The following is a 23,892-nucleotide window of genomic DNA, read 5'->3' as shown; positions in this document are numbered from 1 at the left end:
AAATTAAGCAGGAAAAATATTTTAGATCCACTTCAGATCCATTTTTTTTTCTCTATCTTTCGGCAGAGACTTGCATTTTAGACAGTTCCAACGTCTTCTAAACAGAAATAGTCCCAATCGTAGCAGTAAGCTGTAGCTGTTACCACATTTCTTAATGACATATGCAATATATCAGCGCTAAACTTATTTCAGCATGAACATAAACCTGTATATTGAACAGAGTCTTGTGTCCCAATATGACACTTGAAAGAGTTAAAATTATTAATATAAATTTAGGCAATGCTAAATAAACAAGTACTCAATTTTAACTATATCCGAGTTAACTTAGTATAACTTAGTATACTTAGTATATCCGAGTAAAACTTTTGACAAGTTTTTAGAAATCCTACATGTTAACATTTTTTCATTGTTTTTTAGCACCAAAATTTATACAAACAAAAAAACGAAAATGATTTTAAAAAATAAAGGCAATAAGACGCAATCAAGGAAGAGGATGTATGGCAGCAACCATTTTTTGCTAACTCAGAGGTGGTGGTGCAGATCCCTTAGATGACAAGTTACAGTCTGTGGATAATTTCCGGTAGGTCCTTACTAACTTTTTAAAGACAGTTATACATCAATGGCTGTTGTGCCAAATCATCAAGCAAGTATACTTGAGGTCAGTTTTAGTATACACAAAGGCTACAACTTGAGTTCAGTTTTATATCAAAATTCCTGTTTGGACAATATACCTCTGTTAATTGGTCGTCAAACTTTGACATAGGCTACTTGAGAAAACAGAATAGGAAGCCTAATGGCTCACAGAAAATGACATGTTGTGAAGGGTCAATGTTATAAAAGAAGTAATATTTTTCATAGACATGTATCTGTAGAATAGAATGCATGTCAAGACTACTTTAAGAACTCATGCCAATTTTGATAATAAAACCAAAAGTTTGTCAGTTGACAGTCTCTTCGGGTGGGTCCATGTGTAAGTGCCCTGTAGGCCCACTCACAATGCCACGACAGTCAGGGAGGAAACCTGAGACTTCCAATGACAGCAAAAGGAACAAGTTTAATCAATAATGTGTAATCTGTTGGTAAGAATGCAGACCTGCCTCAACATTTGTCAGGCGAATTCCTTTTTGTGCTTTACCCCCCATTAAATTTTGAAATAAAATGTCCAACGTTGGTTCGGGGTAAATATGATGGATTATGCAAATAATATTTTACCAAAACAGATTCTTGTCTAATGCTGTGAATGGAGGACTGAGTTGGTAAAAATAAATCTTCACTTTTCCCTGACATTCAGGGTGAAGGAAACATCAGTAGTCAAAACACCATTTGGCCTCTGAGTTTACTATGATGAACTTTAGCCTTTTCAATCCACTTGGCACATAACAGCACCTCTCAAAAGTAGTTATATGTGATCTGAATGGTTTTGCTTCCCATCTTGATGACATTTTTGGTGACAATAATTTGAGTAAATTAGTCCTTTAACAAGTCAAAGCAGTGACCTCAGAAAAAGTGAGAAAACAAGAGCAGAGCAACTCGTTCAAGAAGCTGAGGTGAGGACAGACAGCCTGGCTGATGACTTTGACAGGGAGGGACTTAGTGAAAATGGCTGGCAAAGCGTTTTCCTCACATCTGATGGATTAGACAAGCTGGAGTGGGACTGCGAAGGAAAAAGCGTCCCGTCTCTCACCGAGCAAGCCACACTCCATGCTTCATTTCAACAGGGGATGAAAGAAACAAGTGGTGTGTATTTGGTGTGAGGGTGGACAGATGCAGATGTTTGGGTGTGTATGTGTGTGCATAATTTGACTTGTCTGCTTTTATGATTGTGAGCATGAAAAGTGCACAGCTTGCAGAAACTGGCTCGCGGGCCTCTGTGATGATAGCACAATAAAGGTTTCTACAGTCAATATTCCAGTGTAGTCCAATGATTTGCACAGGGCCATGCATCGCTGGGAACCATGTGAATCAATAGGTGCATAAATAAATTAAACTGGCGATGGGAGAGTTGAGGAAAAAGCGTTGACAAACGATGAAAATGTCAGTGAAAATGGAGAGAGAGAAAAAACACTCACATTATCGTTGGACCCTCATAATTAATTTCAGTTTATGCCTTTTTGAACGGTCATAACACAGAGAGCTGTTAAAGTGTGTGGGTGTTTCGAGAGCAGAACAAACCCATTTCTGATGCAAAAATATGCATTTTTAACCACATGAAGCAAAAGAAATGTCCTTCCAGAGCATTGAGTTTCTTACTGCTTGTTTCGCAACTTGTCTCAACCTACAGCAAATAATCTGGACCACAGACCCAATCAAGATTTAACCTGATTGAAGATTAAGTGTTTTGTTGGTCTAAAAATTCCCTTCATGGGAGGTGTGAGGATCAATAATACCTTCTGTGGATTTAGCTTAATTTGGAAGCAGGTGCAAGGAAATTTGATGTGTCACCTACATGGACAAATAGTACAGAATAACCTGGATGAGTGGATAAGAACTAGGTAAAAAAAAAAAAAATCTATAAAAATGATGCCAGGAAAGATATTAGTCACATGATTGAGTCTTTCCATCAACAGATAATCAACATAGGGCCAAGAAGGGTAAAAAGATGGCAGAAATTCAGTCCTTTAGGAGTAAAGAGGCTGTGATTTGAGTCATTATAGGAACATTGAGTGTGGAATGGACAAAATGGTGCATCTGAGGATGATAACTGCATCTTGATGGGCTTTGGAGGGGAAAGAACAGAATAACTTCGTGGAATCCAACATCCGCTCAATATTTTCAGTCATAAAACAGTACTTAGGTCAAGGTTGACTCATGCAGACTAACCACATTTAGATCAGGAAGCTCTTTGAAACTGGGGCCCAACTTTGCCAGTACAAAGTCGTTTGATGTTTTTTCATTTAATTTGTTTTCATAAACTAAACTAAATCCACTTACAGATTAACAGCATTGTCAAATAAATGCCATGATACAAGGAGATCATCGCAAAGACATTTATGTGTATGTGAAACTACATGTAGAAAAAAGCCTGCTAGGCTAACAATTAGCAGAATAAAATCAATTCATTTAGATTCAATTCAACTTTATTTATATAGCGCCACTTCACAACAATGTTGTCTCAGGGTACTTTACAGACACATTAATTCAACATAGTTGATAAATGGCCTAGGCTCCAACAAGAACAAATTTAAAAGCTGGATTCTTACTTATAAATGCAAACTATCCGAAATGTTATTTAACTACAACAAAAAAAGGAGGGAAAAAAAACACATTGTGAAAAAGGGAAATTTAATTTATAAATAATTTTGTGGTGAGGCATGTTGCTCATTTTCTATTTTTCCCTTTATTGACTCTCTCAGGAGTGTTGGATGTTCAGTTTGTAGATGATGTTTCGGTTTGAAGTCCTCAGCGCTGCTTTACTGCTGCTAGCTGAGTGTAGTGTTAACACTCCACACCTTGGGCTCTGAACTCTGCCTCTTTACCGCAGTTTTACAAAACCATGCTTAATGAAATTACCTGTTCTTGCATAATACTTTTACCTTTTATTGGGAAGTTTGGAACAATTTTCGTCTTAAAAGCTTAACATAACTTCTGCTACAGGCTAGTGGCTAGCTGACTGTCTTCCTCTGCTTACTGGACTTTGTTAAATAACTAATAGACACATTACCACAACTAAGAAGTAGAAAGCTGTTCTATAACTAAGTGTATCATGGAAAGCAGTAATATGTCTTAAGTCGTTCTGCCGTCCTCACAGCCTACAGATGCAAAGTTGAAAGCTTTTTGCAGCCCTCTAAGTGGTGCTCAAGGCTCAAGCATGGGTCATGGGCTTACGGTAAAGGTTCGGAGAACAATGTTTGAGCATTTCATTTATCACTGTTACAAATTATCCACGCTTAAGTTCAAACCCAACTGGTTGTAGCTGCATGTTAGTTGGTACAAATATGATGGTTGTCTGTGCAATGAAATAGGCAACCTACTTTAAGAGATTCATTTGTTTGTCTTTGCACTTTAAATATTCTGCTACACAGAGCTAATTAGCCCAATTTCTGCTATAAAGTCACTATAAGTAGTTAGTAACAACTCTTGAACAATATTTAGAAAGATATACAAATATTAGTTCAAATGAAAGCACTTTAGAAAAGTTCACTGCACAAATAACCTTAAATTAGCATGGGGGAATGAAGTAGGATTTTTTTTCCTTAATTTGCAAAGTAAAAGCCAAGTGGCAACCTAGTGAAGCCTATGTGAAAGAAATTTCAGTTCCCCCCTTCATCCTCTCGGGGCTGCCTGCAAAACAGAGCAAATCCCCATAGACTCCCATGTTAAAACGATCAACTTCACAGTAGAAATAAACTTGTTTACAGCCTGGTGCAAAAATCCATTTTCAGTTAATAGGTCAGGTTTACCTTCATGATAACTGTGGGGGGAGTGAATTTTTTTTTCTAACTCGCCTGTTTAAAAGTATTTTTAATCTCGAAATTCAGCATATTTAGGGGCATGTCCTTTTTGACAGGTACCCAATCTCCCACTTCAAGTAAAAAGAACGTAGAACAACCACAGTTTTTAGCCGGTTAACAACGTGACTTAGCGTTAGCCCGCTTTCCTCCGTTAGCAGGTTAGCTCCTGTTATTTCCTGGTTAGCTCGGTTAGCTCTTAGCTACAGGAAGCTTGGAGTTCACTCGATGTCAATCATCCACCATGACGCTCACAGCCCCCCTCTCAGCTCCACCTCTTTGCCCATATTTGTGTTTTTTTTAAATCTTTTTTTAAGCTTTATTTGTATAGCGCCACTTCACAACAATGTTGTCACAGTGCACTTTACATACACATCATTCCAAGCCAATTCATACATAGCCTATAATAGAAACCAACTGATTGCATTGAATCATGACTTCAATCCAATCCCCCATCCTGAGCATGCACGAGGCGGCAGTGGGAAGGAAAAAAAACTCCCTTTTAACAGGAAGAAAACCTCCAGCAGAACCCGGCTCAGGGAGGGCAGCGATCTGCCTCGACTGGTTGGGGTGGAGACGACAGGAAAGACAGATCAACGTGTACAATTGCACTTATTCAGGAAGACCTGCGGGAAAAAAGGAGAAATAAGTTAGAGACAGCAATATTGGCATATATTTATACATTAATATATTAGAGAAAAAGAGTGAGGTACTTCTCAGTGCATCAGGTAACATCCCCATTGCTACATAAGTAATGGATGGCAAGCCTACCCATAACTATAAGAGCAATGAGCATAACCTGGACAGTTGGGTCCTGTACATGCAGACTCCAACTCAGGAGATGCTCATATCCTAACTAACATTTTCCAGGCGAGACGACACGCATACCTCTGCCAAGATGGCGATGGTAGGAACCGCCCATCGAGCTCCAATTCAGCTCTTCAGAAACCTATGGGTGACATCACGGAGGCTCTGTCTATCTTTTTATATACATTCTATGGTAAAAGCTCATTAATTGGTTGAGTGTGTGTGCCCTGAGATTTTCTCTGTCACTTCCCAAAGTTACTGCCAAAATTAAACAGTTAGGCAAGAATAGATTGTTTTTACCCTTCCAGCAACACTGTAAAGAGACAGCCGAAGGGTGAAACATGGAGCTGTGGTAGGTTTAATAAAGAAACTCTTTTTGTTATGATCAAAAATCAACCTAGAACAATGAAGCATATTTTAGTTATCAGTCATTCCACTGTTAGATATTTTATATTCCACCAGAAGTAGCTTTGAAAATGCTGATTTATTCTCAACAGTCATTTTAACCACCATGATCTTGTGGATATATAGTGCTACTTTTTGCATAGTGTCTTGTTTAGAAACAAATAAAGCCTGTTTATTTGTTTATTTTCTTTTACCTGTGATTAGAAATATCTACTTAAACAACTTTTATTTGCTCCATTATCTGTTTTTAAAGTGCCTGTGCATGTATGGCTTTTTACAAATCGTTCTTTTATGGAGTCTGTTTCCAGACACAAACAAAACACGATGAATTATTCAGAATAACTAGGCTGCCTTTACAAAGTATCCTGCTACAAAGAGTTAATGTTCCTCTTTCTTTTGTGATGGCCCCACCACTGTTTTGACTTTGTTTAGGTTCTTGTCTTTCTGTTGAGTGTTTGCAGGTGCCATCCTAGTCAGTGGCATGAGACACACCTGGACCCGGTGTGTTCTGCCACAAGATAGGAGCTCCACCAAGTCTGAGCTCAGTGTCTACCAGGCTTGAGCTGGGAGATCACTTTGGTTGTGTGCAGGCATAGCACTTTGGTTTAGTTGGTTTTGCTTTCTTCAGTCTTGTTTTAGGTTAAGTTTCTATTTATTCTTATGTTTCTTTAATAAAGTTTATTTTTGTAACACCAACTTTTGTGCCTGCCTCCCTTCTTGGTTACAGCCTTTGAGTTGGGCTGTGACACTTTCAAACTTCAAAGTAAAGTTTTTCTCCAAGTGAGGTTAACATTTGAGAATATATTTTTTGCTTTTGATATTTTAATAAGCTTTTTGCTGAAATTGCGCAGTCTGCTCTCTCCAGTCTGCTTTATTTGTTTATTGTCCCTGATGTCAGCAACAGAGGTGATTTCACAGGATTTTTTCAAACCACAGCGGTCAGACTGAAACCAGCTGCTCAACTCATTTGTGGTTTCTTAATTTTTTTTTTACCCAGAAAAACACACATGCATAATAAAAAGCCATTATCAATGTAGCTCAGACATGGATTCACCATGGCAACTGCTGACAAAAAGCAAGCAGGTATTCTGAAGAAAACGGAAAAGGGGTTGGGGGGTTTGGTACTGCTCCTGCTGTCAAGGAGAAAGAAACCGCATGGGAAAGAAATGCTGCCCCAGTTAGTGTGATGGTTGAAATGCTCTAGTTCCCTGACTTAATATGTAACTTTATTAAAACTATCATGTGGCTTCAAACAGCACTCTCACCAAATAAATGTTAGTTGGATTCATAAAAAAATGCCAAAGTGAACTATCTATAAGATTATACAGTGTCTGAAAGTGTCCTTGAGAAATAAGAAAAAAATTCAGCTGACACCCAACACCTGAGAGATTTACTGTTCATTGAAACCTCATCAGAAATTGTCTCCATGGAAGGCATGCTGTCAAGACTCCATTTTGAAATTAGGGAAACAGGAAGATATTTGCCAAGAACTGGACTAAAGAACCAGTGTGAGACTAGACATGCAGGTCATTGTGGCCAAACAAAGGATCCAGTCCACCACAACCACCTGACAGTAAGCTAGAAGCGTTACACACTCAAAACAACCCACCTACCTTTCTGTGGACCTTTTTGAAATATTTTCATTGGTGATCCAGAATATAATAGAAATATGCTTTATTTTTCTGTATTGTCTCTTTAATGTGACCACAATGTTTGATTTCCTTTCTTACCCCCCCACCCCACACACACACACACACACACACACACACACACACACACACACACACACACACACACACACACACACACACACACACACACACACACACACACACACACACACACACACACACCTAACCTTGATACATATTTCACCCTCCAGCCAGCCTGTGTATAAAAGTCCAACTTTGCCTCTAATTGTACTCAAGTTGTTTGCATTGCCAAAGAGGGATTTCCAGGAGCGAAGCAAAAGGGAGGATGATGGAGGAAGGAAGCAGGTTCAGGCTTCGCTTAAACAAAACAATACTCATGTTAGAAAAAACAGCACAAGGCTGACAGGAGGAGGTGAGGGCTCTCTCCAAACCGAACCATCTGTTGTTTACACCCCGTCATTACCTCATGGGCATTCTCTGTGCAGAAAATTAAAAAGCCTGGCTTTCAACACTTAAATATTCTTACTTGTGAGGTCCGTTGGGAAGTTGTGCCAAACCCGGGTGTCTGTTTCTTATGGGAGATGTGCAGAGGTTCAGAGATACAGGGAGCTGGGTAGATATCATGTAGAAAAAAACTGGAAGTAGTTCAGGATCCATCTGGCCATCTGCCCTGATTGTGGAAAAGGTCACAGCGAGAGTGCGCTTGAATGCTGTCGACTGCTACGTGTAGCGTCTCGGGTGTGTTTTCCACAATGGACATAGGAAGTGAAGAAGCAGGAACAACATGATGAAGGTTGCTTCCTGAGCAGGAAGCTGTAATAAGGCAAGTAGATATCAGAGTGTTCTGACTCCTCAGTGCTTTCATACAGGCACAGAGGTTTGCTTTCAACTCTGTTAAAGACTAAGGCAGCTTTACAGCGACACAAACGACAGGAGGAGGCTGTACAAGCTGTTGAACCATTGGGTGGCCATGGTTTTTCACACACTACTTCTGTTGTTTGGCAGTTTTTATTCAATATATAATGACAGTGTAATTTATCATTCATCCCAGGTTGTGTTTAACTCATTTCAACACTTGATGAGGAGCAGATTTTTATATGTACTGAGATGATCTTTTCAAAGAGCAAGTAGTCAATGATTCCAGTCACTAATATGATTTGAAGTATTGAAGGCTGCATATTCAGAGTGAATTTGAAAAAGTCCAAGTGACATTAGTCTATGCATAAAATGTTCATATTTCTGGGAAATTATGCAGTCAAAGGTGTTGAGCTGACTCATTGCTCATTACTTTGGGCTTTGAAACTGTTTGGGTTGGTGTTCAATCATTCTCTAAAAGTTCGTGTCATTTTCAATTTAATTTGGAAGAAAAGCTGTTCGTTCAGTTTTCTTTTTTCCCCTCGAACACCTAAATTACCAGAAAACTAAACTTTGCTCTTCTTGTCAGATGTAAGATTTTCCTTCAGTAAATGTTCAAAGACCTAAAACACTTCAGTAAAAGTCCTCAATCAGGCTTTTAATAGCACAGAAAAAAAAAAAAGGAAGAGATTGACTCCACTCTTGCTGTCAAAATGCAAATGACCACCTTTGTAGTCTGGAAACCCACAAGCCATCAGTTACTGGGGGTCACACATGTGCAAGTACAGCCACATCACACATGCAGACTAATTAACCTGTCATTACACACACCTGTGTGCCAAAGCAGCAAAATTGATTAGCTGGCACTGCCTGCAGTTATGCTTGATGTGAGGTATTTATCTGAGGCTGACATGTTTTTTTGTTTTTTTTTAGTTCGCTTGATTGTTTCAGACATACTGCAGCCTGTCAGCAACAGAGACACAGAATAGCTTGTTTTATTCATGATGGTTTGGGATGTATAGTTTTTTTTTGTTTGTTTGTTTTTTCTTTTTAGCAATGATCAGATCTAATGTCCTGAAGGGTTGCATAATGCTTCAACATGATATGTTGCTACTTTTAAAGTTAAACTCTTCAGTGACTTGAGCAGCTCCCTGCCAAGACAAGGTCATACTTCCTCCTCTTTTGAAACAAGCTTCCAGGCTTGAAACATGTACATCTCTGTTTGGGAAAACACAGAACTTTGTCCTTTAATGCTTTCAAATATTTAAGTTTCCCGTTGCCTGAAATACTGCAGGAGTGTTCACTGAAAAATTGATATTGCTTTTATTCACTCTGTTGCACCCCGTCACCCAACACTGCCTCCTACAAATAGGAACTGTGTCCTTTTTTTTTCCCTTTTTTTTTCTCTCAGCACGAAGGAACGAAGTCTGATCTGCTTCCAGGCTTAAATGGATGACTGTCTCCGCTGAGCTTTTGCAGAGACTCCATGATACATCCTCAAGAGTGCTCACATAATGCAGTGACAGAAGAAAATAGTTCCAGTAACAAAAATTTACTGTGCCACTGTGCAGCAGAGATATGACAACGTTGGAATTTCTCCCTTCTCATACAGAAAAAATGTAAATGAGCTGCCATTCAGGTGGGGATTAGGAATCTAGAATTAGTTACATTTGACTTTCAGCAGACTATTGTATGCTAAACATATAAATCTATAAATCTGTTGTGCACCTCTGCTTTTGTACCAGAAATAATGGGTGCTAAACAAATAAGCAAAGGTGATCTGAATGTGTGGCACTGATGGTGCAGCAGAGCGATAAACAACCAGTAAGCCAGATACACTTTTTTCTTGGTTTGAATGATTTTTTGGACATTGGTGGCCTTCAGTTTCTTTGCAGGAAAGGAGGCAGAGAAAGGCATTTCAGCAAAGAAGATTTTGCTGTTCAGGAACTTTAGCCTCTGTAGACCCATTCAATCATGTTAGCTACTCAGCAACCTTTAAAAAAAAATTTCAAGTAAACAAAGCTCAGTCTGTCAGTTTTAACACAACGTATGATGTTTAACCTAAATAATGACATTTGTTGTCTACAAGAAATCTCAGTCTTCGCCTGGATCTGAATTATTACTGATTGGTGACACCTAAACATGAGACAACAGTTTTCAGTGAAACAAATAAACAGTCACTGTGTAAAGCCTATTAATTTATAGCCTTTTAACCTTACTGATTACTATTTAATCCAAACAGAACCTCATGTGGCCAAACTGGGCTAAACCCAACTGGTTACTTGTTAACTACTGGGACACACAACCAGTTCTGGAGTTTGCAGAGAACGGCCTGAAAAAGAGAAAATTCTCAGTGAGCAACACTTGTATGGACCAAAATGTATTGTTGAGGTGATAAGAAGTGATATGGTGACAGAGTTGATCAAATTTACTTAGATAACAGAAGGTTTGAAAAACATTGTCTGGTCGATTTTAGCTGCAACATTCAGATAGCAGAAACAGTATAAGGTGAAAACAGCATCATGAATGCATCCTGCCTTGCATCATCTGCATATGGTGCATTATTTCAGCAGAATAATGTAGCACATGCAGCGTATCACAAAACTCAAACATTTTACACTGGTTTTGGTAACCCTCCACTGGTCCACAGTCACTAGATCTCAATCCAACAGAGCACACCTGGGATGTGGTGGAACGAGGGATTTTCATTGTGGATGTGTAGCTGACAAACAGCAGCTGTGTGACGCCATCATGTCAACATGGACCAAAATATCTGAAGAATGTTGCCACATCTTCTCTAATCTATGATTCCCATAATTAAGGCAGTTATGAAGGCAAAAACCTGAACACAAAAGGGAAAGGAGGCAGGTGGTTGTGGCCATGCAGTCCAGGAGCAGTGCTTGATGGCTGCTGCATGTGAAGAACAGAGGTGTTATGCTGCAGCAAAGCTGGCCGCAATTGGCCCCAAGGGAGTGTTAATTACTGCCTTGACACAATATCAATATATACTGGAGGAGAAAAGAGATTCCTAGGGGTAAACAAAGCAAGGCAGCACTTTACTAAGTTTACTCAAGCGTGACATATGGGATTTCTTTAAATAAAACCTCAGAGACTGACTATCTGATCATAGTGGGCTCCATTTGTTCTAAATAAAAAGTAAAAACATGTTTTAAAAGGCAAAACAGGACAAATGTGCTTCAGCTGAAAATGCAGTTTAATCCCCCCCAAACACATAAAAAAATTGATTGTTCATATTCAGAGTGTTTGCTTTATTATTTCACCAAAAACAGCTGCTGCTTGCATCGTCGGATGTGACACAAACAGGAAACTACTACAGGAACTTCATAGCATTTTACAAACACACAGGCACAGAGATGACAAGCCTCCCTCTATGCTTCAATCTGTTAGATTCTGTAAACAGAAGAAGTAAAAAAGACAAAAACAAATCTTGCACAGAGCAGGTTTGTGATTTAAAAACACAATTGATACAAAGAACAAAAGAGAAATTCGGACATATGGTCATTCTTTCTAGCTTGGCACAACATAGAAGATCACAGTTAAAGTATTCTGTCTGAAAGGAACATTACAGGACTAACAAAACCCTTTCATGATTTTCAAATGTGTTATTCGAAATGAAGGTGCAATTTAACAGCTTTTCAGATCAGTCAATAAAAAAATCCTTAACAGGGAAGGTTTAGCCAGGGCAATGGATTCTGAAGCAAAAGTTACTTGGAACTATTCAACCATCATTATCTTGAGTGGAATGAAAGGCATTAATTTACAATAACCAAGTGCATATTTTCTGTCATTTTTACAGGTTTGAATTTGAGATCCTAGTAAACAGAAACCTCATATTTAATCATCTGTTCGAATAAAAATTTAGTCCCATCTTTACTTTGTGTTAAGAAACAAACCTCTACAATTAAAACACTAATAATTAATGTTATCATCAATACTTACTTATCAAAGGAAAATATAATGATTCAGTTTTATCATCGTCCAATGAAAACATTTTCATATAGTAGAACTCTCTTCAAGCCTTTTACGCAGTGCGTTTCCATTACAGAAAGGTTAAATATTAATGCTGCTGGGTGTGCTGGCTTTGGCTCAGTTGGACACACAAGCTTACATTACCCAGGGTGTCATCTTGGCCACTCCTGACAACATTTTTATGGAAAGAAAATACCTCTAATTCTGAAAAAAATAAATAAATAAAGCTTGGATTGTATCTAGAAGTCATTTCACAACACAATATGTGTAGTCAAAGAAATAAAATAATGTGCAACACCAGACAAGTTTAAACCAGTTACCTGCCTAAAACACATTTGTTTAAGGAATACCTTCTCTTGTCGTAATCTATTGTATACTCAGAGGGGTTCAAAAACAAAATGAGGAACAGCTTCAATTTGCGATTCAATGAAGTGTTTAGTTCATTTAATAAATACTGTGGAGACACACCGATTATAGCCTGACATTTTGCCTCTGAAACAATCACCATGTTTCTAGAGTTCAAGACTGACAGAAAAACTGCTATCTGCTATCTGCAGGTCAGGATATGCAGCTCTGTGTGTAAGTTAACACTTAATGCAGAAAAAAAAAACAAAGCATGACCAGACAAAGCACAGCTCCTTAAGGATTTAGTTCTGGCCCATGAATCACCCCTTTTCTTTACCTTCAGGAACCTTCTGGTCAATACTAAAGCTACAAATGCAAATCAGTAAACTCTCACTGCTGCATCTCTACTGTATCCTGCTAACAGATGCTGCACATGCAATTATTCATTAATACAGTTCAACCTCTTAGAGGAAAAATCAAACAGATTGCTCATTAGCATTAACAGATGATAAACCATACTATGGCTTCAAGGGGTGGGGGTTAGTGGAAATATTGAAATTTGGTATCAGAAGTGAACACTTGTTGAAAATCTTTGAAAACTGATGATGACGTTCAAAGAATAAAAGGGGAAAACTGTTTTCATATTTATTAACTCAAATGTTATTCATCCTGTGCAAACTAGGTAAAATACCATTTGAAATTCCCAACTTCAATAAGGAATCATTAATAGGAATTAGTTTATGTATATTAAACTGTATTTAATCATAATTTACAACCCAAAAATGCCTAAATTCTGATATTGTCAAGAGAGACACATATTACACAGAGTTTTACTTTATTCTATCTCTGACTTTTCTTTTTCAGAAGTCCTCCCAGAAAACCTCCTCAGTCTCAAGTGCTGAGAAATTAGGAAACCGGTCAAAGTGTACAAAGCACTGGGTGCTAAAAATATTCTAACTTTCAGAAAAACTACCCTAAACTTCAGACAGCCTTGCAGCACAGTCTCATAGCAACCAGCAGCATGTAACACAATAACAGGTTCAGCTGAACTTCACTCTCACTGGGTTTTTTTTTTTTTTTTTTTTTTTTTTTTTAAATCATAGCCCTATCAAAGAAAGTTTATTAGAATTTTCTTCTCAAAATACCACATTTTCTAACTTGTAAGAACTGGATGATCCAAGCTTTAATATGTTAAATAAGTCTGGAATTAATGCTTTACTGCAGGAATGTCTTGCAGCAGTTCTCGAGGGCTGCAGTCCTGCAGGTTTTAGACCTCTCTGTGATCCATCCCACCTGATCCAAATTAAAAGGCTCTCCCCAACAGCTTGTTGTCCGAGCATGTTGACCCATCAATCGGATTCAGGGATGCCGCAGCAGGAAGTGTCCAAAACCTGCAGGACAGCAGCCCTGGAGGACCAACTTTGGACATCTGTCTTTAAGAGACAAGTATATCTGTTTATTTTTATATAACATTTGGTGAGTAAATATAGAAAACAAGCAGCTTTCCTCACCATGTGAAAGTGTGAAAAAACATCCATCTCAGCAGAAAGACATTCAAAGCAGATAAATCAATACAGTATTAATTACCAGCAACCCTGCAGCAACAACCCACGACTGACCCATTACTGACCCATTACTCACACAAATGAACACACACCATTGCCTAGTTGAGCTTATTTCCAGTCAAGTCAATAGTGTGTGGGCAGATGGTGGTCAGGATGATAGAGTTCAGAGGCAAATCAGGGGTAAAGGTCTATGAACAAATTGTGTAAGATGAAAAGTGGGCTATCAGTGGGAAAACAGATGACTGATGCACAACGGGAGGGAAAAATGAACAATTTAAACAAGAGAAGTTCTAAGAAACTTTTCCTTTTTAGGTCAAATTCAGCATTATATAATGTCATATCAACACTTGAGTCTTGTAATGCCTGCAGTTAGATGAAAAGATCAGTATACCTTTTTATATCTGCATATTTTGTTGCGAGCAAGAAAAAGGGTGCCATTAGCTAATAGCATAAAAACTTAGATATGCAGGCTAGCTCACCTTTGTTCAAAAATTATAATAATTTTCACCAGCTGGTGTTAGGTGCTTAAGTTATACGTTTGCTGTCTGATTTATTTTTAATCCATGATAAATCAAATGTGTACAAAAAACATGGTTTGCTAAACAATAGCCTTTAACTCAACTATAGTACGTAACCTGTTGAAGTGATCTTAATTTAAAAAAAAAACCCGCTGCCCTTATACACTTAATATACCTTTATGTTTTATTTACCCCCCAAATAATGTTTTAAGGAGCAAATTAAAACCAGAACCTCATTTTGTTGTTTTGGGGAATTTTGTGTACCTGCTTCTTTAACACTTTTATGAAACTGAGATCAGTTTTTAACTAAAATTTAGTTTGTTTTTCTAATAACTTACAAGTATTGGGATAATATATTAAATTTTCTCTCAGATTTAAGTTCTTTAGAATTTTTTTTCTGTTCAAATAATAACTTAAATTGCTTGTTTTGTGCAAAGGGGTCAAAAACAGTAAAAAAAAAAAAATCAACTTGCATTCAGGAGGCTGAAACCAACAGATTATTACTTGACTAATGGCTTTATGAAACAAATTCCAATCAAGTAATCAGCAGACATTTTAGGACTAAGTCATACTATTACAGCCCTATGAAGGACATCAACACTACCCATGTGTAGTTCAGCTGTATAATATGCTAATGAACGATGTGGACTAATCATTTCCACAGTTCAATCTGAAAACGTCTTTGAATGAAAACACAAAACAAGGCATGTTGATTCCGAGTTTCCTGGATTATCAAGGGACAGATGTTGATTCTGCAGTTTGCTCCAGTAGAATCCGAGAACCGAGAGTCCGGACTCCGTACTGCAGCACCATCAAGAGACACCATGTTCAATCCTCGGCTCAGCTAATCAATACTACGTTAACTTATGTACTCGACAACAGACGAAACAAGAAATCCAGCCACTGTGAGAGGCTCAGTCCAATTGTCCACAAACATTTCTAGAATGATTTTCAAAACATCCTTTTATGTAATGTAGAAAGAACATAAAGGGGTGGGAGATTTAGGACCAGCAGGCGGTCCCGTAAGAGAGGAAAGGAAAGGTTTGAAAACACGTTTCCATTTAAATTTCAGTCCCTAAGTTTAAAAAGTAACACATAAGAGGAACACAGTGGCAGCGGAGTCTGTGGATTTCCTTATTGCCCTCTTTTGTGTCATCAGTGTGTCTCTACTTTTCTCTGTTGTTTCCTTTAAATGCCCATGATGCGGGTTTAGCCCCCAGTCCTCAAGAGAGTCCAGCCCTGAGGACACAGGGCTAACGGAGGGTCCGCAGCGGTCCAGGCAGCATCTCTCAGCCGCAGGAGATTACAGTGAAGCGTTTGGAGATGCATGACATGTTGTGCAGCACAATGCCCAGAAGAAAGAGCAGCACGCATGCCACCAGGATCACTGTGCACACACCAGACCATGTTGAGCCCTTCCCTCCTCCCACCGGGCCCGTGACTCGCCTGTCTCCCTCACCACCCTCTAGCCCCACACTCTCAAGACCCATAGCCAAGCCCAGAGGCTGCTGCTCAGGCACGGTCACCACGGTTACCCCCTTCTGCTGCCCTCCAGGCAGGAAGCGACATCCCAGCTCCCCCGGAAGGCCCAGCGCCCGCTCCTTGGTTACGGGCAGTGGCAGCATATAGCACCCATTGCTAGGGAGGCGGATGAAGACCGGTGTGTGCTCAGAGGCATGAGGGATGGCGATGACCGTGATTATGTCCGGGTCATCAGGGAGCTGAGAGACAGACAGTCCAGGAGGCAGTTTGGTGACGCCGCGGCACCAAGGACAGCGGATCTCTTTCTGGCTGCTGCGCATTTGGGTCAAACACACGGAGCAACATGTGTGCCGGCAATCCAGGAGTTTGGGCCGCCGCCGTGGGCTATAGTAGTTAAAGCAGATCTGGCACTCCAGTATGGAATCCTGGGAAAGAGTCTCCATTTCAGAAAGGCTTGATCACCGGCAGGTTATGGTAATTTAATCAAACAGATTTGGAATAACGTTTTAGCCACGGGGATTCACCACCATCCACGACTTGACAGTGACATCACAATCCTTCGACAGCAGCATGGTCCTTCATCTGCAGGAGAAGAAAGGGACAGTTGTTGAAATGATATAAGCAACATTAACATCACCTCAAGAACAGTGTTTATTTTCTCCTTGGTATTACAGAAATCAGCTGGAAAATGAAAATCAGATTTCAGCATGGTGCATTTCCAACATTAAACACTTCTACCAGCAACAGCTGTGCTTCATTTGATTTATTCGTCAACACCCAGTTATTACATCCAGTATACCACTTAAATGGATTGGATCCAAACTTCACCAGTGGTTATTTACAGAGCAAAGCCTCACGTCACAGCAAGCCAATTTATAAACCAAGCAGCCACTGTTCATGTTTGACCTGAAACAGCCGCTGATAAAACAACCTTAACTAAATGCCAACGTCCTTGTCTCTAAACTTTATCACCACAAAACAGCAACCTGACCTGCATTGTTAGAATCTTTAGTTTCCAGGAAGCTGCTGCTTTCTCTTGTTTGTGATTGTGTATCAACAGTAGACAAAATTTAGTCTCTTAAGAATGGAGTTCAATTCACATTTTGCACAGCTGTCTGCTGTCATCTTGATAGCGACTTAAATGCCCACTATGTGTTCTTCGGAGTCAGCGTATTGACCTACAGGCAGCCGTGATATTTGACTCGCATCATGCTGTGGTTTACATGCAGGGGTGTCCACATTGTGGCCATTTCAGACAGATCTATACTGTAACTCTGGTGAGCTTTGAAAGCCATTATTTCCAGCAGCCTCTATTGTGTTTTTGCTGTATCAAAAACAATGCAACCTGCTGCTGAGTGAGCTCACTGTGAAAAGATAGAACAAGCATTCCAGCCAGTCATGGAACGTATAGCATTACAAACTGAAGAAAACTCTCAGTCCATTCATTCATCCAACCATTTCTTTATATTTTCCTTTCAAGCAGCAGGACTTTTAGTCCACTTCTTGTACCTGTAGTTCATTTTCATGATGCAGGTTGGCATTTGTATGAACCAAGTTCCTTTGTGGGAATGGGTTTCAACCAGAGTTGTCAAATTAAGTGTGCTTTAACAGTTTGCTGTCGAAAGACCATATATAATGTAAACTTTATTAGTGATAAGAAATTCACTGGGACTTTTTAAAACCATGCCATATTTCTTCTGTCCTTTCTTATTGGCAAGCTGCCTTTTGTCTGAGTGCTCTATTAGAAATGCAGGAATAGTGGTGACTTGCTAAACCGCAGTATATTTTTTACATCATCTTGGAGAGCTGGGATCTAATCCAGCATTCACTTTTTCTAGTTGTTATTATTTCTGTTTTTTAATTTGGTGTCTGTAGTGCACCAAGAACACTTCAGCCAGGACTGGGTACAAGCCCTGGGTTTGGTTAAAACATGGTCAGGATATTGTCAATATGATTTGCTTGTGTCCCAACTTTTCTGTGCATTATTTACTTTGCTGCAGGAAAACAAAATCAAAGAGAATTTAGTGCAAAAAAACGAAAACTTGCTCACATCACTGAGCTCCTTTGCTGAATCCTCTTGATAGAAAAAACAAACAAACCATATAATATCCTTCATCTGCTTTTTTAAAAGAAATGGCCAATTCAAGATATGTTCATGTTTCAGGGCTGCAACAAGTGGATCTTGACTGATTCCAGTTCGAAATCCTCCTGCCTCATACGTTTGCAAGCCGTGTGTGTTTTGCAGTCGCATGGCTTGCAAAATACTGATAAACTAAGCAAAGACTTTACCGCGACGCCTTGCCTTTAAACTTTGCAGCAGGCTTGAGATATGAAAATGGGTCACAAAAACACGCTTCGTACTTTTGAGCTTGCACAACCTGCAGGCATGCTGCAAGGGTCACCTAAAATGAGGTGCTGTTTTCCAAACTTTCAGCAAGAGGAACAAATGACACTTTCCAGAGAGCTAATCTCACAATACACAGCTTACACACACGCCTGAGGAATGGAGAGGTAGTGACAGGGATACATTTCAATGTGCAGTACAAGTTACAGAAGTCAAACATAGGCAGAGGTGAGTTCACGAGACCCTTTGAATCAGTATATGTTACGTATAGCTGATTTGCCAATCTCCTTCAGGCCAGAGACTCCATCAACAGTTTCTTCTTCGTCCTCTACCTCCCACTCTCCTTGCATAATCACGTCCACAGTGGTAATCCATGCGGAAGCTGTGATAGTTTGCTTTTACAGATGATTAAACCCTGTCAAAATAGCACCGTGGAAACAATGAATACCAAACAGGCCCCTGCCAACTTTATATTTCTTTTTTTTCCCCTCCAAATTGTCAAGTGTAAAAACTGCTGAGGAGGAAAGATGACTAGAGTTTTCTTTTTCTTTCTCTATGCTGCCATCTCAACAGAGCCCTGCTATCCCTGCAGGCATAATGGGGAATGAGGAGGGAGACAGATGGGAGAGGCTGAGGTGGGGAGAAAAATGGTGGCAGAAACAGGAAAAAGGTGACCACTGGTTGTCCTACAATACCGTACATCTAAGTCCACTTATCAAAAACAAGATCTCAGGCAATTATACCCCTCATTGCGGCTTGTGAGGACTCCGGTGTGGCAATGGCAGATAAGAGGGAATTCACACCAAGCGTGCTCAGAACAGTTTATTCTAACCCTTCAGAAAAAAACGAGTCAAACTCGACATCAGAAGGTGGTACATAGCCAAACCAGAAAAGCCCAACCAGATACGACAATGCAAACCATTTGAACTATTTTTACTTCAATATACAACATTGTGCAAAGAGTTTGAGTCATTTGGGTAAATGGTTGCACATAAGGCAACAAATTAAAGAATACTCTAGAAATTCAGAGTATTATGGGAAAGATGGTCAAACGTGTTGGAATAATGATGCACCTTGATCCAGACTATAAAGACAAGTTTTTCCTCACAACGAGTCCTTCATACTGAGTTTGTCAGTATGTCAAGTTAAATTATCTGTTTTCATAACCATCATCTGCCTCACTGCTCGTGCCTCGTGTACGTCTCCCTCCTCTGCGTTCAGCATCAGCAGCTCCATGGGGACAAAACACTCCCTCCTCCGCCGAGTCCAGAGGCCAGACCCTTCACTCCTCCTGCCCCGCTCTGCCATTCCTGACTGACCTAGTTTCTCCAGCCTGGCTCAAAGTTCAGAAAAGGTGCATAAGAATCTCAGTAGTTCTACAGCCAAGTGAGGATGACGAACAGAGGGAGACGAAGGCAAACACCTGCCCTTGAGGGGGCGAGACATCACTGGGTTTTGCTGAATCCCTTTCCTAGAGATAAGGATTAGCTTTGATCTGACATAAATGCTTTGTGGCTCAATATTCCCATACACACAGTCACTCTCCCTCTTGGTTTCCTCCCTTCTGACTGAAAAGCTTTTCCTCCTCTACATCAATTCTTCATACTTCTTACTCTCCAAGTGACTCGTTTCCCTTTCCTTCCTCAGTCTTTTTTTATTTCCACATATTTTCAACATTTCAAGGACAAAAAAGAAGACTGCGGCATAAAGATATGATATCCGAACAGCAGCACTGACTGCTGCAGCCATAAAGTCCCGTCCATGTAAAACTAATAATTCATTGTCAGTTTTATTCTAAATTATCTGACTGAAACCAAGTGGTCAAATTATCAATTTAACTTAGTTTTCTCCATCATCAGCTTTAAAATAATGTTTTCTTTTTTATTTGTTTTGATATTATGAGACAAAGTAAAACAGTAATAAGCTCATGGACGGTGAGAAATGAAGCTACCAATCAGATATCTGGAAGATCTGGAAGAGCTCTTTTATTCTGTCACGTCATAATTTACTTCCATTTATGCCTGTTTCTGACCAACTCAGCAGCTTCAGTTGCTGTCAGTTCCGTGTTATCTGTCGATGCACGCAGCCAAATGATGAAATGATTAAACAAAAACAATACATACAATATGTAACATTGAATATAGTTGGGTTTTTAGTTTTTATGCATGAAAACAGGAATAGCTTTGATGGATAGCAAAAATGTAACTATTAAAGAGCGGATTTTATACCTGCATGGTTTTAGACTTTTTATCCACCTGCACTGCAGAGTTATCTTGACATCAACAATGATGTAGACTCTACATCATTGTTGACATTTGGAGATTGTTTTTAAAGGGTGCATTAAAATGCAGTTTTTTGTTTTGTTTTGTTTTGTTTCCCTGATGCCTCTGATGCTAGGAGGCAATAGAGGTTACAGCAGCTGGTTCCCCATAAACTGGAGAATCTTTGACTAAGTATTAAAATCTTGTAAAGAGTTCATTTCAAGAATAAGTAAAACATCAAACAGACTGCCATTTTCAATGCTGTTTATGTATGTCCTTGTTTTTGCTTTGAATGAATGCAAATGAGGTTGTTGAGTGAAACAGAGTTACAGGAATGGCAAAAAATTGTTTACTGTCAGTGTACTACTAAGGACTGGCTTGACCAGAGTGTGTAATGGTGCTCCTCAACGTTCTGGGCCTGTTCTGTTCTTCCTTTTACAAGCTTAATTTTAGGTAGTATTATGAGGGAGTATGCTACACATTTGTTTTATTGATGACACCTACTTCTATCCATTAAACAAGAAGAAACCAACCAGTTACAGGCTCGTCTCTTTGGATCACAGACAAAATTGCTGTGGCTGTTTTTGGAACAAAGAACCTCAAATACCAGACCATACTGGTAGCGTCCAGCAGCACTGTGAAAAAATGTTGAAGTGTTTTTATTCATGTCTTTAAAAATCTATTTTAAGTATCAGATTTTTTTTTTTTTTGTTTTCACAAACTAAAACAGCTTTGCTTTATCTGCAGAATATTGACAGAATTTGAAGCGTCTTGTCCTGAGTAATGCAGAATAAGTGGTCTGGTTTCTGCCGTAATTACAGCTGGGATGGACGGCTGTACTGCCCGTGTAGCTGACTGTCCAAACAATTCCTTAAACAAAGAAAGTCTCTGGTACCAGTAAGACAGATCAAATTTATCTTGGTTTAGTATTTATACTTCAACTTTCTGTTAAATTAAAAAAAAATAATTCAAACATATTTATCACATATAAAGCCCTTAACAGGAAAGCTCCTCACTACTTTAAAGATCTCATTATTGCATCTCATCCTGCAATAATTCTATGCTCTCAGAGCCTTGGCTGACTGAAACACTAAACTAAGTTGAGCTGAACAATCAATTTACTTCCCAAAAAATGATTGTTATTATTATTAATTGAATAAATGTCATAATGAAGGTTCTTTTTTTTTTTTCTTTTTTTTTTTACTGTAGTTTCATCATTAGGATGTTTAATCTGATAATGTCCATCAATGTAACTGTTATTATCTGAGTTAATAAATTATCAGAGAGAGATTTTTCTTTATGATTTTCATGTGTATTTTTGGTGCACCATTCACCGAAACACAGATGTATTCACGCTGATTGTTTGGGGTGGTGATGAACATGAGCTTGAAGCATCCTTCACCCCTGAGTTTGTTAGAAACAACATGCAGACTGTAGGAGATAGAAGGAGCCCAAAGAAAAACCATGTCTGCAACTAAACAACACGCTTTATCAGCTCAACGGAGCTGTAACCAGGGCAACCTGCTGACCTACTTTCACACTGTCACACCTTCAAACTGTAGACACTACAAAAAAATCATCCTGAAAAAGGTTAACGAGTTGCTCTTATGAGCTCAGTTTATGTCACTTCAGACAATGATACATCTATTTAAAGGCAAAGAGTTTTTTTTTAGTTCTAATCTCATTCCTCTGTGTATAACAGATGATTTAGTAATGATGCAGAGTGACCGAGGAGCATCCTCCACCACCCCAACATGCCTGCAGTCCACTGGGACAAACCAACAGAAAACACACACAAACATCATACAAAATCCCAGAGAGAAGTTAAAAATATCCACACATACACACACACACACACACACACACACACACACACACACATACATAGAGACAAATCCAGCTCCTCCCAGCACGACACAGCTGACATAATAAAGTAGCTGGAGCTGGAGCAGAGGCTTAATGTGGGAACCCTCAGGTGGTTTGAACCAGCGAAATGTCAAGAGCGGCGGTGACGCACAGTGTGATGTAACTGCTCACTTGATGCACGCCGCTTCATCGTAGCTGTGTGGATCGCAGAGCAAGTGTTCTTCAGATATCATCGCATTCAGATGATACAAAATGAAGAGCAACAGATCGCTCTGGAGGAAGTAGGCTTGGGAGGAAATCACTATTTAGGTGGATCTTTGTTTACATGCTGTCATAAACATCACACATCTCTCTTAAGAATTGAGGTTTATTTTTGACCTTTTTATTATTATTTTTGTATTTGTTGCCTGGAGTGATTTCTTGCTGTGTTTTTTTTCTGTATTTAGAGTTAGTGACTAAGTTCCCAGCCACAACGGTGTCCCATGGCCATCCCTCTTAATTGGACCACCTCACATCTCATTGACAAAGCTGTAGGCTGTTCTGTAACAGCTGTTCGGTATGATATCATGATCCATGTTTGTTCCGGACTCTTTTAATAATACCACAGTTTGGTTAACTTTTATAGTTTTGCATTTGCTAAATATTGCGATTTTGGCTAAAGTTAAGTGTGTGGAGAAGTATAGACAACTGCTGGTTTGGATTTGATCTGTTGACTTTCAACACTTATTAATCCGAACTGGACACTCAAAGAATTAGTTGGTAACATCAGTCATCACAACTCTATCATCTTCATAACAGGCTGACCCAAAGCAGAGATCTCTTACATTCCTGGCTGAGTTTCTGAACAGAGCACAGACACTGTTTTCTAAGCATTTAGAAAATTCAAAAAGCTTTCAACATTGTTGCCACGTCCAGTTTATTTTAACACTAGAACTCCCACAGCCCAGTCATTCGGCTTCCCTAACTAGATCTCCCATAGGGCAGCCAAATGGCTGGATTAATTTTGAACTAATTTGCTGACTGAGGTGTGAACAGACACTTTTGTTCTATAAATGAGGCAATTACACATGCGAACATACATATACATACATACATACATACATACATATATATATATATATATATATATATATATATACATATATATATATACATATATATACACACACACACACACACACACACACACACACACATACATGTATGTATGTATGTATGTATGTATGTATATATATGTATGTATGTATATATATATATATATATATATATATACATGTATGTATGTATATATATATATATATATATATATATATATACATATATGTGTATATATATATATATATATATATATATA

The 23,892-nt window shown here is 39.0% G+C and overlaps 1 protein-coding gene across 1 annotated transcript in view; it reads right to left on the bottom strand.

Annotated features, from left to right (window-relative positions):
- Positions 1-15,694: 15,694 nt before the first annotated feature.
- Positions 15,695-23,892, bottom strand: part of rnf152 (ring finger protein 152) — a 58,509-nt gene continuing 50,311 nt past the window's right edge. The window contains exon 3 of the mRNA XM_079259913.1: positions 15,695-16,649. Coding sequence (XP_079116039.1) covers positions 15,875-16,510 — 636 coding nt within the window. The 5' untranslated portion in view covers positions 16,511-16,649 and the 3' untranslated portion in view covers positions 15,695-15,874. The remainder of the gene's footprint in view (positions 16,650-23,892) is intronic.

This window comes from Telmatherina bonti (assembly GCF_933228915.1).
Source record: "Telmatherina bonti genome assembly, chromosome: 20".
Classification (NCBI taxonomy): Eukaryota; Metazoa; Chordata; class Actinopteri; order Atheriniformes; family Telmatherinidae; genus Telmatherina; species Telmatherina bonti.
Note: the sequence above shows the minus strand (reverse complement) of the source record. Positions and strands in the feature narration are given on the sequence as shown.